This window comes from Mastigoproctus giganteus, chromosome 13 (assembly GCF_048544385.1).
Source record: "Mastigoproctus giganteus isolate SK-2022 chromosome 13, ASM4854438v1, whole genome shotgun sequence".
In the NCBI taxonomy this organism is placed as follows: domain Eukaryota; kingdom Metazoa; phylum Arthropoda; class Arachnida; order Uropygi; family Thelyphonidae; genus Mastigoproctus; species Mastigoproctus giganteus.
Window position 1 is genome coordinate 67077048 of NC_143587.1, and position 19526 is coordinate 67096573.

General features: G+C 36.2%; 1 protein-coding gene across 1 annotated transcript in view; it reads left to right on the forward strand.

Moving 5' to 3' along the window:
• The window catches only part of SrpRalpha (signal recognition particle receptor alpha), a 135425-nt gene that overhangs the window by 60409 nt on the left and 55490 nt on the right, over window positions 1-19526 (forward strand). The window contains exons 5-6 of the mRNA XM_090388178.1: window positions 210-360; window positions 11061-11226. Of these exons, the coding sequence (XP_090244304.1) occupies window positions 210-360; window positions 11061-11226 (317 nt within the window). The remainder of the gene's footprint in view (window positions 1-209; window positions 361-11060; window positions 11227-19526) is intronic.

Below are 19526 nucleotides of genomic sequence, written 5' to 3' on the forward strand. Positions count from 1 at the left end.
TTTAATTTTAATTTTCCAACACATTAACCTGTATGGTTAGGAGGTAAATTTTGTAAATATATTACAGAGGCATTTGCTAATTTATGTTTTGCTAATATGGCAGTTAAATATTGATTAAATTACATCCTCTTTTTGTGATGTATTCAATTAGAATTACTTCTATAAAATTATTTATTTTATTTATTATATTTTTTTATTCTTTATTTAAGCTGGTAAAAAAGACATGCCACAAAATTTACCTCCACAACCAAATAATAGAGTAATTGAAGAAGAAAATATTATTGAGCAAGATGACATCCTTCGCAATAGACAAAAAATGATAAAGAAAGCACAGGGCAGAGGAAAGAAACAAGAAAAAGTGTAAGGTGTCTTTTTTCTTTTTTTGCCATTATTTCTGTACAACATTAAATGATACTGTATGGATTAAAATAACATTCCTAAAATAAATTGTAATAACATGTTTTTCAAGATAGGCATGTTTTGTAAGCATAGTGTGAAGTTTTTATATAAGTGCTTATATATTTTTACTTTATATAATGTAAATTTTATTATAAATTTTAATAAACTATCTTTAAATTTGAACAGTAAACTGGAATTAGAATGCAGGAAGCTTTCTTTTAGCCAGTGAGTCATTGATTTCTGGAACAAGTTGCCCTCACGGGTAGTTAAGCCTGACAGTTTGAATAAATTCAAAGGTCAGCTGGATACTTACCTATGTGAGGAGGGAAGCATATAATTTGTATTTTCTTATCTACTTGCCGCCCCGCTCCCCCATTACAGCAAAAGCCTGTGGCTTCCTTGCACTATATGGCAAATACTATTACTAATTCATTGATAGGATCAAAATAATCATAAAAAATTGTGCCCCTTATAAATCAAGTTACATTCACATCCATAAGTCCAAAAATATAAACTGTAATTTTCACTGTATGTGTGATTTTTCTTGGAAAAGTAGCATAGTTCTGTTTGGCTAAATAAATACGCTGTAACATTAGCATATTTAACTTATTTAATTATATTAAACTCATTAACTTATTTGAAAAAAAAATTCAATCCAAGAAATATTAAATTCTGAGCTGTATGTGTTGTTTTGTCATTACTGCTATTAAGAAAATGTTGTGTATTAGTTGGAAAAATATAATTGGAAAAATTATGCAAGAAAGCAAACCTTTTTACCTACTTCATTTGCCCCTTCTGATAACACTAGCCAACAGAAAATATTTTTTGTCGTACCTCCACAGTGAAAATATGCGATTCTGGAGGAAATAAATGCACTGATTCCGAAAATCACCATCACGTCTACGTCAAAAGATGTACTAATGTTTAATGTTAAAATAAAGGGATATATAGTGAGTTGTGGGCTACATCCTCCTGCTCTCGAAGGGCTGTTAATGTTTGGAGGACAGATTTACAACCCTGAAAACATGTCAAGATTGGTTGGAAAACCTTGGCACAACCTACAAAAATCCTCACCAAAAATGCTACGTGCGCTCTCTTCAAATTGTAAATTGTTGCTTCAGAATTTGAACCTAAGAACCATAGGTAGAAGTCTGATTATGTTTATCACAAGAAAACAGGCCAGAATCGATTGCTGAAATTAAGAGAATTAGCTTATATCTGTTAAAATAAATCAGTATCATACATTACTGACTAGATTGTGCAAAATTGGCATATTTTGGTAAAACATAACTCCCTCTTTATTTAATAACTGTGCCGTGATGTGAAACTCTCATGATGATTTTCAAAATCTATGCATAAAAATTGGTTAAAAACAGAATTTAAATTCTTGAAGGTAAAAATCATGTTGGCTAATGTAATTTTTACCCCTTATAATTTTTCCAAATTTTGAATAAATTCAAAATACTCACTTCCACAACACTAGGTGGAAGTTTATTCACAATCACATTTTATTCCAGTTACTTTAATCAGAAGTCGTGTGAATAAGACAATATGAAGTTATCTAAATACCTGTTTCTTCAAACAAGCAATGGCTGTATTTTTTAAAGCAGAAACGGTAATCTTTTACACAAAAACAGATAACACCTGATCACTAAGCTACAGAAACCAAGAAAAATAAGAAAGATTCAAACTACAAGTACTAAAGTGAGCCCTCGCTATCTGAAGTATACAGTAGAAAGTATTTCTAAAATTAGAATCTGCTGTATTTAGTGAGGGGCGCCTCCGTAGCCAGGTGGGCAGGAACAGCAGTGCGTAGCACACGCTTCTTAATTAGACCGGGGTTCGAGCCCGTGACCACAAGATATGGAGGATGCGGAAAGGTCAGGGAATGATCACCGCATATCCCCGGAGCAATATGGCCTTAGTTGCTAATGCTCCTAAAAAAAAAAAAAAAATTTTGTGAGGGGTTCCCCTTCTAGGATGCAGGTCCAGAAATAATTAATTTCTGTCAATTCTGTTGACTGTTTAGACAAATAACAACACACAAATGACTCACAAAAGCACCTTTAATGAGGGATTAAATAGTAATATACAGCCACCCATGACTTACGTAAGGGTTGCTTTCCGCAACCCTTACGTTGTGTGCGCTGAATTTGATTGAAACAAAAAAGAAATGTTCGATGAACATATAAATAGAATTGTTTATTAAATTTTTTTATCTCATGCGCGCAAAAGATTACAAAAATTTTACTTTAACGTTGTGGAATCCAGTGCGATGCTTGAACCTATTAAAACCATCTGTTGCTTGCCACGACCTTGGCTTGGGGTTCGCCATATCCTTAATATCTTCATAAATACTTCTTGCTTTTGCTTGAATAGCCATTAGACTCAGGGGCATTCGCTTCTTAATCTGATTTTCCATCCATATTATTAATAGTTTTTCCATCTTTGATATAGTACCTGAATGCTGTTTTGTGATCACTGTTGATCTTAAATGCGTTGAGCCTTTAACATGTTCTTTTATACATGCACTGTCCTTTAAAATAGCATTCACTGTTGAAGCAGTGAGACCTAATTCCCATGCAATAGATGAAAAACTTTGTCCTGCTTCGTACTCCTTAATCATTTTCATCTTCATTTCTAAATCAATTTTGTTTCGTTTCCTAGCACTGCCACCACTTGCAGTGGTGGTCGATGGTCGCTTTCCTTTCATCATTGTAATAAGTAAATAGGAATGAAGAGAAGATTCTGAAGATTTGTTTTTTATATGATTGAAGATTTCAGTGAAGGGGGAAACACATTTCACCATAATAATATAAAAACCCACACGCAAATGCAATAAGATAAAGTTTACTACCCATTTATAATAAATTGCACTAACAGAAAAGCCAATAAACTGGAAAGTTCAAATTGTTTTTATTGTTTTATGATCGTGACCTCCAGAAATGCACTTCAGAAAAATATTACAAAGGCATTCAAAATTGGTTCTTATAACAGAACATACGATAACAATGAAAGTGTAGTGCATTTTCTGGCTGTACTGCATAGCCCTTCCTCAGTAGCAGCATTTGTAAATGCATTGCATTTACAAATGCGTATTTTGTTTTTGCATCCTTTAGTGATTTTTGTGTTGTGCTTATTTGACATAAATTTATATAAAACTAATACAATTTCCATTATAAAAATGACTTTAGAGAGATAAATAGGTTAGTTATAAAGCAAATTTCAAATTCCAAGGTCTTGGAATGAATTACCAAAAAAAAAAAAAACCAATGTGTTATTTGGTTAAACAGTGTGTTAATTCACATTACAATATTTTCACAATACCTCCATTTATTCCTACGGGATGCAAAATACGTTTCCATATATAATTTTCAGTTTTGCACTGGCTGACAAAAACTTACGTAAGTCAGGGAGTGCCTGTATTTCAAAGTTCATTAAGCAAAATTTTACAATGCTAAAGCAAATATACTCTATCTCCATTAGTATCAGCATGCATTTGTAATGAGCAGACTATGTCCAAATCTATTTATCTGAGTGGCTACAATAAACTTAACGATAACAGTAAGTTTTAGCTCAAGGTTAGGCAAAATATTGGCTATAACTTTGACAAATGAACTGATTCATAAATAAGAAATTTTCTACACCATTTTCGAAAACAAAAACATCATCCCTTCCACAATATATTGTCATTTTCTTTATGGTTTTTTTTTTTTTTTTTGTAAATAGTAGTCCACATTTATCTTGGCAAAGAATTATCTTTCGATAAAGATGAATCTGCTGTTTGTGTTTTTTTACTACAGATGTTCAAAGTGAGCACTGCTGTTTCTTAAAAATAATTTAAACTTTCTTACCTTTAAAAAGTAATGGGCCTTATTCAAAATAGTGATGGACATAATTGAATTAGTTGATTGGTTGAATTGATTAGTAATTGAGAGATTTCAATAATCAAAATAATCAGATAAATTGTTTGAACAATTTGCTATAATTGAAATAATCAATTATGACCTCTTGATTATGCCCGTCGCTAATTCAAACATTTAGAAATACCTGTTACAGTTTTAATCAGTGCAAATAAAGACTCATTATCCGGATTTGCTGGGCTAGTCATCTGCTTCTTCCAAAAGATATCGGCGCCTCCGTAGCCAGGTGGGAAGGAGCAGCAGTACATAGCACACGCTTCTTGATTAGACCGGGGTTTGAGCCCGTCACCACCAAATACGGAGGATGCGGAAAGGTCAGGGAATGACCACCGCATATCCTGGAGCAATATGGCCTTAGTTGCTAATGCTCCTAAAAACCAAAATAACAAACATAACAAACCAACAGATATCTTATTTTCTATGTGGAAACCTCATATACCTTTAAATAAATGTTAGTTTATGTTAAGCAGTGAACCTGCGGCTCTATTTTAACCCCTCTGGGAATATTTCTGCAAGCAGAATTGACTAAAAAAAAATGCACAAAGTTCTATCCATTTTTGTCATAGTAATAATGTGTTTGTGATTAAAGAAGCCTTTTATCTCTAAAGTTGCTCATTTTAGCAGGGAGCTTTAACAATTGTATGGCAAAAAACAATACACTTGTTAAAGCTCCATAATGTTCAGATTTACCCGTTAAGCCTTAGCAATCCCAAAAGACTAACAGTGAACAGCCTACCGGTTGTGCATGTGTGAATTTGCAATTCATGCACACACAACTGGTAGGCTGTTCACTGCCATTACAAATTATATGCCACGTGTATAAATTACTTAGCATTAGCATTAGTAGAGGCATACGATGCGAGAAAGCAAGCTTATGCATCACCAGCCAGAAAAAAAAAAAAAAACCCTCCATTTGTTCCAAATGCCTGTCCATCTCAGCCTTAAATTTATTAGGCTATCAACTTCCACAACAAAAAATGGAAGTCTGTTCCACCAATTAACTACCTGCTGGCTAAAGGCAAATTTCTGCACATCTATTTTACAACTGTCTTTCCTCAATTTGAATGTGTGCCCCCTCAGTTTTTAATCTGAGCAACAGAAAGAATCCCATCAGCATTCAGCTTGCTCAACCCATTCAAGGCCTTATACACCTCAATCAGATCACCTCGCAGGTGCCTACTCTCCAGGCATTGCGATTGCAGAACTTAAGCCTTTCTTCGTAAGAGTACCCCTTTGTTTCCCTCAACAATCTTGTTGCCCTTCTTTGTACTCGTTCTACCAACTCTACATTCTTCCTAAAGTGAGCCCTCCAGACCTGTACACAGTACCCTAGGTGTGTCCTGACCATTGCCTTCTACAACAGGATAATCACATCCCTGTCCCTGCTAGCAAAATTCTTATATATCATTGATGAGACTCCATGACCTGCCCTGGCAGTCCGTCTGCACTGCTCAGCAAACTTCATATTTGATTGCACAATTACTCCCAGGTCTTTTTCACTTTCCACTTCCCTGAGTGTAGTATCACACAGTTGGTATGTTTCTCTTCGGTTATTGCTACCCATATGCAGTACTTTGCAATTGTCAATGTTAAACTTCAGTTGCCACTTCTCAGCCCATTTGCCCAACTTATCTAGATCCAGTTGGAGTAGCATACTGTCGTTAACAACCCTGCCAACCTTTGTATCATCTACAAACTTGGACATTAAACCTGATATTCCTTCATCAATATTATTGACAAATATACAAAACAACAGTGGGCCCAACACCGAACCCTGGGGAACTCCACTAATAACATTTGTCCACAAAGAGCAGTGTCCCTTAATGCCGTACCTCTCCAATTTGTACAGCATCTTCCATGTGCAACAGTATCAAAAGCTTTCCTGATATCCAAGTATATGATATCAAAATTATTTTTGGCATTCAGTTCATTTGTGACTGCATCATAATGTCCAATTAAATTGGTCAGATAAGACCTCCCTTTAACAAACCCATGCTGTGTCTTAACTATTACTGCAGTCTTGTATAGATGATCCTGCAATGCTTAAACCAGTGATTCCATTATTTTCCCCAGAACACATGTTAAACTAACAGGTCTATAGTTACTTGTGTCACCTTTTGAACCACACTTTGTGAATTGGTGATACATTTGCACACCTCCAGTCCATGGGGACCTCCCCTGAGTCCAAGGAAGATTCATAATTATAGCTAAGAGTTTGCTTACTTCCTTCGCTGCCTCCTTTAATATAACTGTATAGATCCCATCCACCCCCAGGTACCTTTTTTATGTTTATCTTCAACAATTTCTCCTCCACTTTGCTCTCCGCTGTTACAAAATCACTTAGCTCCCTATTAAAGTTTGATAAAGTTCTGGCACTCCTCTCATTGAATAACTCCTCATGTGTGAATGTAGATGTAAAATACTAATTGTTTATCAGCTGCCTGAGCATGATCATCAATAGTCAACCCATCTATGCTAATTGGTCCAATCTGATTCATTCCTTTCCTTCTAGAGTTGCCATGGGTAAAGAACTATTTGCTGTTTTTCTTTGCATCCTTTGCCAAGGATTTCTCGTAATCTCCCTTCGCTTGCGTAACCTCCTTTGTGACTTGAATACAGACTAGTTTATATCTGCCATAGGCTTCTGTGTCACCTGATAATTTATATGCATCCCATACATTTTCCTTCTCTGCCACGAGCCTCATTAGTTTAGCTGACATCCATTTAGGCCTAAACCTTGAACAGTATTTCTTAGTTGTAATGAAAAGCCTAGTAGCCTCCAAAATTAAGTCCCATTTAGAATTTACCGTTTGTAACATCATCAGTTGATCCCACTGTATAGAATTTAAAAACTGTATGAGACACCTGTGGTCACCTTTATGAAAGCAATAACCCTTCCCTTTAGCCTTGACAGTAGTTACAACTTTAAGTAATTCCCATATCAGTACATTGTGATCACTGTCACCCAGTGGTTCCTTTATCTGCAAATTCTTAATGCATGAGTAATCGCTGCTGATAATCAGATCAAGTGTATTACTCCCTCTGGTTGCCTCTCGAACATGTTGCTGTAGAAAACGGTCATTCAATAAATTCACAAAAGTCTTGCTAGTGTGCGAGTAACCAACCGACAAGTTCCAGTTAAAATTTCCACCTTATAAGACATTCTGATTTACTGGCCCACTATTTCTCTGCACAATTGCTCATTTTACTCTATCAGATTCATTAGGCCTATAACACACACCTACTCTCATTTTTCCTTTCCCAGTGCTTATGTCACACCATACAGACTCAACATTGCATTGTCCACCAACATCTACTGGATGCACTTCCTGGGATTGTATGTGTTTCTTAACTAACAGCATAACCCCTCCTCCCTTCCTACCCTGTCTACCTTTTCTGTACACATTGTACTCCCCAAATTTCAATTCTGCACTGCTTATGTCTGTGTGACACCACATCTCTGATATCTCAACAATATCTGCCTTTGATGTCTTGACTAGCACTTCAAGCTCATAAAATTTATTAACTATACTCCTAGCGTTTGTGTACATGCAAGTATACATCCACCTGTTTCTACTCTTAATAATCCTAACACAGCCCATGTATTTATTTGTTCCACTATGACTCCCAGCAGTCCTTTAAATCTTCATTGCCTTGCTTTCTGGACTGCTGCTCATTCTAATAGAAGCAGTGCAAGAATCCCATTTGCCTCTGCCTGCAGCCACTGTTAACCTTTTAGTCTGTGTATCCCCACAAGCTAGCAGTTTTCCGACCCACCTAACACTGCCTCGATAGCATCAGCAAATATTCTTGCAACTTATATACTTAAGTTTATTACTTTTGTTACTTATAAATTAGTAACAAAACAAGGTAAGAATACTGCAAATTATAATTATTCTTCAAAGGGAATTACATTATTAATAGATATGATAGCGTTCAGAAATAAAATAATAATAAAAAAAACTTCATTTTTCTTTTTGCTCTTCTATATATCCAAAATATTATTATTTATTTTTTAAATAAACAAATTGTGTTATGACTGAAAAGAAAATTAGCCCAGCAAGTTCTTTTATAGACTTGGTCATAAGGACTTATTCACTTATTGAATATGAATTTCCACACATCTATTCTGTAACCATCCATTTTCAGTTAAATTTATATCCCTTGTCTGTCATCTGAGAAAGAGTAATTTTAAAGCCATTGGCACTTCAATTAGGTCACCACATGGATACCTAATTTCAGGAGGTTGCAATTTACAGAACCACATCCTTTCTTGGTAAGCTCCTTTTGCCCCCCCCCCCCCCCCATCTAATCTTATTAATCTTTCCTGCATCCTTTCCAACAAGTCTGTGTCCATCCTAAAATGAGGTTTATAAACATTTATGCAATATTCCAGATGTGGCCTAACCACTGCTTTATACAGTTGAATAATCACTTCCCTGACCAGATGGCAAAGCTCCTTTGTGTTTCTAGTATGTTCCAGAGAAGTTTTATGACAGACTGTACAGTTACCTCTAAGTCATTTTCCTTATCCTTCCTTCAGAACCTTGAGTTTTGTATTACTCAAATTGTACACTGGTGTTCAAAGTGCATCACCTAGAAATTCCACATTTCTAACCCTTTTTCGCGATGGTATGTTACATTAATGACTAGCATCACAAATTTTTTTTTTTTTTTTTTTTTATCACAAATAGAAATATAAACAAAGATATTTATTAATAGTTAAGGCAAAGCTAAGTAATATTTGAGAGGTGCTCTCAAAATATTTCAAAATGAGCATTTGCAACCTTTATACAACAGTTTTGGTAAACACGACAATTATGGCTGAAATGTTATAAGAAGCCCTTAATTTGCTTCAGTTTATCATTTTAAATGGAAAACAAAATTAAAAGGTCACCAGGTGCAAACTAATATTTAGTTGAACTGCCTCTGGCCCTGATGACAGCAGCACACCGTCAAGGCATTGACGAGATCAATTTCTGAAGATAATCAACTGATAGTTCATTGTTCCAAATATGAATTATGGCTTCCTGAAGTTCATGAAGGGTCTTTAGGGTTCTTTCTGGCAATCCACACGATGCCAACAGTCCTCTATAGGGTTCAGGTCCGGGCTGTTTCCTGGCCAGCTAAGAGTTTTAATGGACTGTTCTTCCAACCATTTTTTTCACCTGTAACAAATGTAAACACATTGCTGTCAAACCTCTAATGCAGAAATAAAGCTAAAGCAACCACAGAAGTGCCTACTTAAACTTTTTTGCCCGACGGCAAGGAGCAGAGTCGTCTTGAAAGATGCAGTTACTTGGCAGGTTGAAATGGTCTCTAATGGTTGACAGCAATTTGTCTTCCAATATAGCCAGGTATCCATTGGCATTTACGGAATTTTTTATAAACTGCATTTGACCTACTCCACGATACAAAATGCACCCCCATATCATTTGACTGGTGAGAAATTTCACTGTAGACACCATACAGTCTGAATGGTATTCTTCACCACATCTATGGCGAATTGTTTGTCTCCCATCAGAGCCATGCAAGTTGAATTTCTTCTCATCCGAGAAAATAACTGACTTCCACTGTTCAGGGGTCCATTTAACATGCTCCTTACACCAAATTAATCAGGTCTTTTTCATTTTTTGTGTGAGGAGGGAGCTTCTTCTTAGGACGACAGGCTACAAGTCCATTTTTGAAGAGGCATCTTCTGACTGTTACTGCACTTGCTTCCACTCCTGTATGTTCTTCAAAACACAGTACTGTTTTGGCTTAGAGACTCGTTTGCATCCAGTTCCTTTTTTCCTATCAGCAGAACCAGTATTCTTGAGTTTGGAAAGAAATCTACTCACTATCGACTGATTACAAGACACTCTATATGCAATATGACGAGAAGAACATCCTTTCTCACGTAAAGCAACAGTAGCACTCTTTCTTCATGGCATTAACTGCATGTAATTTGTCATTCTGACACAAGCAAGGAATGACTCCAACTCTTGCAGAATGTGCTTATATAGCTGAAAGTAACAGCTGATGCAATATTACGTCATCACCTATGCATGTCAATCTTATCTCGTGCAATCTGTAAGAAATATTGCCATATACTTACGTTATTCGGATGACAATTACAATTTTAAGGGGTGATGCACTTTCTTTGAACACCAGTCCATGTTATTCTGGGATTACTTCCCAAATGAAATGGAGTACCTTGCATTTATCAATGTAAAACCTCATTTGCCATTTTTCAACCTCTCTGTCTAGATCCTGTTGAAATAACATAACCTTATTAATGTCATTAACAACCCTTTGCACCATCAGCAAACTTTGACACTCAAATCTGAAATATCAATATCATTAATAATATCAAAAACAGTAAGGGACCCAACTCTGAACCCTATAAGATCCCACTATGAAGCATTTGTCTATGAAGAGCAGTGACTGTTAATAACTACTCTTTATCTTCCACAACTTAACCATTACTTTATCCATAGTAGTAACTTGCTGCTAATGCCACTTTCTCCAATTTATGCAACAGTTGTTTATATGTAACAATATCAAAGGCATTACCAATATCTAAATGTAAATTGGGACCCTCAACCAAAAATTTTCATTGTCTAAGGCTGCCTCAACCCCACTAATCTTGGATAATTAAGGCTCCACTGTTATATTTCAGTTTATATTTCACTATTTCAATGTTTATATTTCAGCTATTAAAATATCTTAATGTAATATTTCTTTATTTATATGCAGTAAGAAAAGTCCAAATGCTGCAAAAGACAAATCAAAGAAATCACCAAGGGTCTGGGATAATGGTGGGTGTACAAAGGATATACCTGTTTTAGATTTTAGCAAGAAAGGTGAAAGTGAATTTATGCAAAATGGAACAAATGCTGAAGATTTTCTTACTTCTGAAACAGTAAGTGTTTACTTTATTTTAATAATATTTTTCTCTTGGTTCATACTTGTAAAATTTTATTGATATTGTCAAATTATTAAAAGATGTAAATTTTAAAGCTGTTATTCATTTGATTGAATGTCCCTCAACACTGCAGCATTAATGGGCATTTCAAAATACATAGGTATTTGATCAACTTTCCAATTTGGAAAAGAATTTTTGAATGTAGCTGTTGCAGACCTTGGGGGGTAGGGATGGAAATGCTTTTCTTTATAGGCATCTGGAAGTTACTGGGAGACATTTGTTTTTCTTTTAATGCAATTGTTTCTTGAAAACACTTCAACCATCCCCAACTGGTTCAAGGACGTGAACTGTGCAGACAAAGAATTTTGAGCCCTTAGAAAAGGTTAAGTTTTTTGGAAATTTTTTTTTTTTAACTTATTAAATTGTGTTCAATACAATATTCAAAGTCATGTTTATTTTTTCAATTTAGCTAGATTTCAATTTAGCTATATTCATAGAGCTTTCGTATCAATGATTTTGTGCGAATATTATATCATGTAACTAGTAGTGTAGTGCATGGTTCTAGAATTGTAAGCTTTTAACTGTGGTAAATAAGGAGCTTGACAGTTCTAATTATGTAGGTTGGCATATTTTTTTTTAGCAAAATTTAATCTAATTTAAAACTCTATAAACATATTGATAGAGTTTAAAGTGCACTAGAAAGCTTAATATGTATCATTGCATTTAGGTATCTATTAGTTTAGTGTAGTATTCTCAAATTAAATGAAATTTAAACAGAAATCATGTTTCGGACTAAAGTAGCATAGCAAAGCAAAGCAATAGGGCTCAAAGTAGTCTAGTGGGAGTGCTGTGGCTTTGGGGGGGGGACTGAAGGGGCAATTCTCTAATGAATCATGGCCTTACAAAATTTGCTACTTGTGCAGTTTTTTCAAACCTATCTGGAATAATTCATGATACAAACAAGGGGCAATGTCGTTGTGTGTGTTCAGTGCAAAGAGTGTGAGAAATTAGGCACGAATTTAGTGTCACTGGGTATTTATAGGAGCTTGAAGAATATAGTCTATGCCATTTGAAGGAATTAAAATGGGGGGGCATCAGGCTACAGGTCCCACAGGAAGTAGTTATTGTTGGTGACTGTTTTGTCAGTTGAGTGGAAAATATACTGTGCAAAAAGGATAGATGAAATAGGACCAGGGTGTGTCTGCCAGGGGCAAAAGTAGACAGTGTTGTAGAGCAGATATATATTTTAAGGGCACAAAAGTTGATGTTGTTGTACACTTTGGCACTAATGACATTCAGAGTAGGAGATCTGAGGACTTACTCTACACGTACAGGGAAGTGTTAGGAAAACATTCATGTTAGGATTAAATTTAAAAGTGGCTGAAATTCTGCCCATACACTACAATAGGAGGCAGTACATGTTAAGAATCTTGTCAATCAATTCAGCCCTGAAAAGGCTGTGCAAAGCTCATGGGGTAGAATTTTTCTCAATGTGATCTGTGCTTAACAGGAGACACTATTTCTAGAGGAATAGGATAAAGTTAAATCGAAGAGGTGCAAGAATATTTACTGATGCTATCGAGGCATTGTTAGGTGGATCAGAAAACTGCTAGCTTGGGGGGGGTGAACACAGACTAACAGATTAACTAGAGCTGCAGTAGCAGTGAAAGCATTTCTTGCACTGCTTGTATTGGAACATGCAGTTGTAAAGCAAGGTGTCGGGGATTATAATCCCTGCTATGAGTCATGAGGTTCAAATAAATACATGGGCTGTATTAGAGTACCTGAGAGTAAGAATGGGTGCATGTATGTTTGCATGTACACCAATGCTAGGAGCCTAGTAAGTAAGTTTGATGAATTGGACATAATTATTAAATCATCAAATGCAGACATTGTGGGGATATTGGCAAAATGGTGTCACTCAGACATACAGGATGCAGAATTTGAATATGGGGATATAGATTAATTAAGAAGCATTTAAATGTAAGGCAGTGCATCCAGTTTACATGGATGGCCAATGCAATGTTGAGTCAGTTTGGTATGATATAAGAACTAGGAAGACGAAAATGAGAGTAGGAGTGTAGTATAGGCATAATAACTGTGATGAGTATAATAAACACCCATACATAGAAATATAGTGGGCCAGTAAATCAGAATGTCTTATAATGAGGGATTATAACATTCCAGATATTGATTGGAACTTGTGGGTTGCATGCCAAGTCTATAAACAAAAACCAACCATTACTCCAAACATTCAGTCAGAGTGCCAGTACTCACTCACACGCTAGCTAGACTTTTGTGGATTTATTGGATGACTGTTTTCTACAGCAGCATGTTACAGAGGCAACAAGAGGAAGTGGTACTCTTCATCTAGTCTTCAGCAGTGATTCTTCATGCATTAATTATCAGCTGGTAAAAGACCCACTGGGTGGCAGTGATCATGTTGTATTAATGTCGGATTTACTTAAAGGTATAACTATCAAGAGTAAAGGGAAGGGCTTTTGCTTTCATAAGGGTGGCTATAGTGATCTCAGATAGTTTTTGAATTCTATGCAGTAGCACCAACTGATGATGTTACCAACAGCAAATTCTAAATGGGAAGTATTCAGGGAAGTAATCATAGATGCTACTAGGCTTTTCATAATGGATTAAAATTGAATGTGGTGCATATAAATTATCAGGTGATAAGAAGCTTATGGCAGTTATAAACTAATCTGTAATCAAGTCACAAAGCAGATTAGGCAAGCTAAGGCAAATTACAAGAAGTCTCTGCCAAAGAAAAGTAGCAAGGATTTCTTTACTTATATTAACAGTTTAAGTCAAACTAAATGCAGCAAGGCATCATATGTTCAAGAGTATAAATTATTTATATAATATCAGTGTAAATAGTAGTAGTGGCATGTGATGCAAGAAAGCATGTGTATGAGCTTATGCAGCATCAGCCAAAAAAAAAAAAAAAAAAAAATCTCACCATTCCCTCCAAATACCTGTCCAGTTCCTCCTTAAATTTATTCAACCTATCAACTTCCACAACGACAGATGGAAGTTTGTTCCAGCAATTAACCACCCGCTGACTAAAGGCAAATTTCTGCACATCTATTCTACATCTATCTTTTCTTAATTTGAATTTATGCCCCCTTAGGTTCGTAATCTGAACAAGTGGAAGGATCCCATCAGAATTCAGCGTGCTCAACCCATTCAAGGCCTTATACACCTCAATCAGATCACCGCGCAGGTACCTAGTCTCCAGCCACTGCAATTTGCAGAACTTAAGCCTCTCTTGGTAAGAGGATCCCTTCATTCCCTTCACCAATCTTGTTGCCCTTCTCTGTACACGCTCAAGTAAATCTACATCCTTCCTAAAATGAGGCCTCCAGACCTGTACGCAGTACTCAAGGCGTGGCCTGACCAATGCCTTATACAGAGGGACAATCACCTCCTTCTCCCTGCTAGGAAAATTCCTATATATCATTGACAAAACCCCATGACCTGCCCTGGCAGCCTGTCTGCATTGCTCAGAAAACTTCGTATCTGACTGCACAATTACTCCCAGGTCTTTTTCATTTTCTACCACCTTAAGTGTAGTACCACACAGTTGGTACGTTTCTCTGGGGTTACTTCTACCCATATGCAGTACTTTGCATTTGTCAAGGTTAAACTTCAGTTGCCACTTCTTAGCCCATCTGCCCAAATTATCTAGAACCTGTTGCAGTAGCACACTGCCATTACTGTCATTAACAACCCTGCCAACCTTTGTATCATCTGCAAACTTCGACATTAAGCCTGATATACCTTCATCAATATCATTGATAAATATACAAAACAACAGTGGACCCAACACCGAACCCTGTGGGACTCCACTAATAACATTAGTTCACGAAGAGCAGCACTCATTGATTACCACCCTCTGTCTTCTCCCACTTAACTATGCTTTTATCCAATGTAGCAACTTACCCTTAATACCATTCTGCTCCAATTTGTACAATAGTCTTTCATGCGCAACAGTGTCAAAAGCTTTCCTGAAATCCAAATAGATGATATCAAAATTATTTTTTGCATACAGTTCCTTTGTAACCATATCATAATATCCTATCAAATTTGTCAGACAAGACTTTCCCTTAACAAACCCATGCTGTGTCTGAATTATTGCTTCAGTCTTGTCTAGATGATCCTGCAATGCATCTTTAACCAGTGACTCCATTATTTTACCTGGAACAGAAGTTAAACTAACTGGTCTCTAATTACTCGTGTCACCCTTCGATCCCCCTTTGTGAATTGGGGATACGTTTGCACAAATACATCATAGATAACTCTTAAACAAAAAAACTACGATAGTCGTGTAAAAAGAGCATCATTTTATCAATATGATATTGTGCACCTCCTTCACAACGCGTCGCCATAGAGCTTACAATACCAGTCAAAATCTTAGTAACAGTATTTCGGTATTTTTAATTTATGAAACCGGGATACCGGTATTCCAAAAACAAACGTTTTTCTCAATAAATTTTGATGACAGTTAATAAAGTAAGGAAAAAACAAGTACTGTAATTACTTGAATTCAAGTTTTAATTAAACATTTATTGCAATAATAAATATTCTGAAAAAAATCATTAAAAATACAGTTATTCTAAAAACAAAAAAAATACATATTGTTACTGCAGAGTTTAGTTATGTTTAAGCATCCACACTACCTGTCCGAATAAAGTGAGCTCTTAAGAAAAATAAGCAATAGTATGATCGTTTAAAATGGATCTAATTTTGGTACATACAGTATTTGATTAGCGGCAGAAAATGCCCTTTCGGATTCTATTCTGGTACTGAGATAATCATAGACGATCTCAGTCCATATTTTTTAGGCTTTGAACTTTTTTAGCAAAAATAGTTAAAAGTATTTCATTAATTTCCGACTCAAGTTTATCTTTTAAAATCTCATTGGAGTCGGGCAATTTTTTATTTTGGAAAGAATTTGCAGATCACTGATGTTCTGTTCCATGTTGGTCTTCCATGGTTGAATTATGTTCATTATTTTCTGAAGGAGAAAGACGTTTTATTCAGCGAAGTATAATTTTCACTATAGTATCTTTACTGAGTCTGGGAGAGAGCAAAGAGTGGCGATAAGGAATAAAGAAGAGAGTAAAGGAATTCTTCACATATATAAATGCAAAGAAGAGAAGGACAAATCAGATCGGACGCATATGTAATTGCGTGGGATAGTATTCGATAAGTGATGTTGCAGATGAATTCGACAGTTACTTTGCATCGATATTTACAGAAGGAAAACCCTTCACATCAATGAGAAATTATGGGAGTGAAGTTGAAAAAAATGTAATTAATGATGTTGAAATTTCACATGTTGATTTAATGAGAAAACTCTTGTGCCCACAAGCTAGTAAGGCTCCTGTGGTTGATGGCATATCCCTATAATCTTAAAGGAGGCTGCAAGTGAGTGCATTGAACCATTAAGGCTAGTTATGAGAGCATCACTGGACTCAAGAGAGATTCTGTTGGATTGGTCTAAATTGGAACACAAAGGTGGTACTAGGAGTGTAATGGGAAATTACTGACCAGCTATGTTGTTGTTGTCGTTGTATGTTTTACGGCACAATGGCAGCTATAGGCCATTATGCACCAACCGACCAGCTAGTCTAACTTCAGTAATAGGGAAAATCATGGAGGCAATGATCAAGGGTGGAATTCAGGATCATTTAGATGGAAATGGAATTCTGTAGGATACACAGCATGGTTTTGTAAAGGGAAAATCATGTTTAACAAAATGGTTAGCCATTTTGACAGGTCACTCGTGAGCCGTATTTAGAGAATAATTTTGACATTGTTTATTTAGATATCAGCAAAGCAGTTGACTCAGTCCCACGAGTGGTTACTTTATAAGTTTGAGCAGGCTGGAATCAGGGAAAATCCTTAGATGGCGAGCACAATGGCTTGAAGGCACCAGGCAGGGGGTTGTGATAAATGGTTATTCCTCAGATTGAGTTAATGTAAGAAGCGGGGTTCCCCAAGGATCAGTCTTGGGACCACTGTTGTTTTTGATTATCTTAAATGATGCCTATGAAGGGATATAGGGTGTGATGTCTAAACTTGCAGATGATGTAAAGATCAGTAGAGTAGTTAATGATCACCGCCAAGCAGAGCTTCTTCAGAGTGACCTAGATAGACTTCCAGGATGGTCAGAAAAGTGGCAGCTATATGCTTTAATTCAGACAAATGCAAGGTCTTACACCTTGGGAACAGCAACCCCAAAATAACTTATACACTTTGGTGAAGTTGAACTAAAGTCAGTAGTGGAGGAATGGGACATTTTTCTAGTAGAAATAAGGACATCATAAAGGCGATTTTATAACCTTTGTGATTAAATTATAAACTATTTTTTTTTAAAATTAGTACTGAAAAACCGGTATTTTTGTATCAATACCAGTATTTAAATACTGGAAAAAAATGACCGGGATCCTGGTATTCGGGTTCTCCATATTGTAAACCCTAGTTGTTCTCGGTATTGTAAGCCTCGAATAAGTAATGCTTCACTAAAAGAGAAGACTATTGTTACTTATTTTCAGTGGGCACCACCACCCAGATGGCACCATTTAAAGTCTAGTTGGCCTCTCCTTGGAGGGTACCTGCCCTCATATTTCAGACAAGACAATCCAGTTGTGAAGATAATTCCACAATATGAGAGATGTCAAAAGGTGTACTTGATAATGTCAACGTCAAACTAAATGCAGCAAGGCATATGTTCAAGAGTATAAATTATCTATATAATATCGGTGTAAATACACCATAGATAACTGTTAAATGAAAAAACTACGATAGTAGTGTAAAAAGGGCATAATTTTATCTGTATCCCATCTAACAGTAGAAGGAAGGGGCTGAATCACGTTGGTCCACTTGATATCAGCAGTTTAACTGTTGATAATTCTGCTCGGGTTGCTGACAAACTGAATCTACATTCACACTACGAATTCTTTAGTGAAGTGGTTGGAAGAAGTTTATCAAACTCTAAGAGGGAGCTAAATGATTTTGTGATAACTGAGAGGAAAGTGGAAGAGAAGTCGCTGAAAGCAAACATAAAAAAGGGCACCTGAGGTGGATGGAATCAATCCAATTATATTAAGGGAAGCATCATAGTAGATAAGAAACCCTTAGCCTATGTATAAATATAGTGCAAGCGCATCAGAAATACATAGCTGTAACTGAATAAATCAGAATATTAGTAAAACGGCATCGTTTAAAGTTATATCTCATATTGTGAATACCTTCACAACGAGTTGCCATGATATTGCGTTACTTCGAATAAGTAACGCTTCACCTAAGGAGAAGACTAATGTTACTTATTCTCAGATGGATACCACCACCACCCAGACGGCTATTTGGCCCTTCTTCGGTGGGTGGGTAAGTACCCGAGTGATGCAATGATGGCAAAACAGTTATGAAGTATAACTCCACAATATGAGAGATGCCTGATGGTGTATCATGTATTTAGACTCTAAAGCATTTAGGGCATAAGCCCCAAGCTATGGTGGAGTCTAGACTATGTATAAATATAGTGCAAGTGCATCAGAAATACAGTAAAACGATGCCGTTTTACTAATATTCTGATTTATTCAGATATAGCTATGTATTTCTGATGCACTTGCACTATATTTATACATAGTCTAGACTCCTCCATAGCTTGAGGCTTATGCCCTATACGCTTGAGTCTCAATACATGATACACTATCAGGCATCTCTCGTATTGTGGAGTTATACTTCATAACTGTTTTGCCATCATTGCATCACTCGGGTACCTACCCACCCACCGAAGAAGGGCCAAATAGCCCTGAAACGGTGCCATCTGGGTGGTGGTATCCATCTGAGAATAAGTAACATTAGTCTTCTCCTTAGGTGAAGCATTACTTATTTGAAGTAGTGCAATATCATGGCAACTCGTTGTGAAGGTACTTACAATATGAGATATAACTTAAAACGATGCTGTTTTACTAATATTCTGATTTATTCAGATATAGATATGTATTTCTGATGCACTTGCACTATATTTATACATAGTCTAGACTCCTCCATAGCTTGAGGCTTATGCCCTAAATGCTTTAGAAACCCTCAGCCATAATTTTGAGAGCATGTTTGGATTAAGGTGAGGACCTATGTACTGGAGGTGTGTAAAATTAATTCACAAAGGGGATCAAAAGGTGTCATGAGTAATTACAAAACTGTTAGCTTAACTTTTTTTTTTTTTTTTTATAGTTGTTGTGGCATCGGCTTCTGTGGCCATAATGCACCTCCCAAGG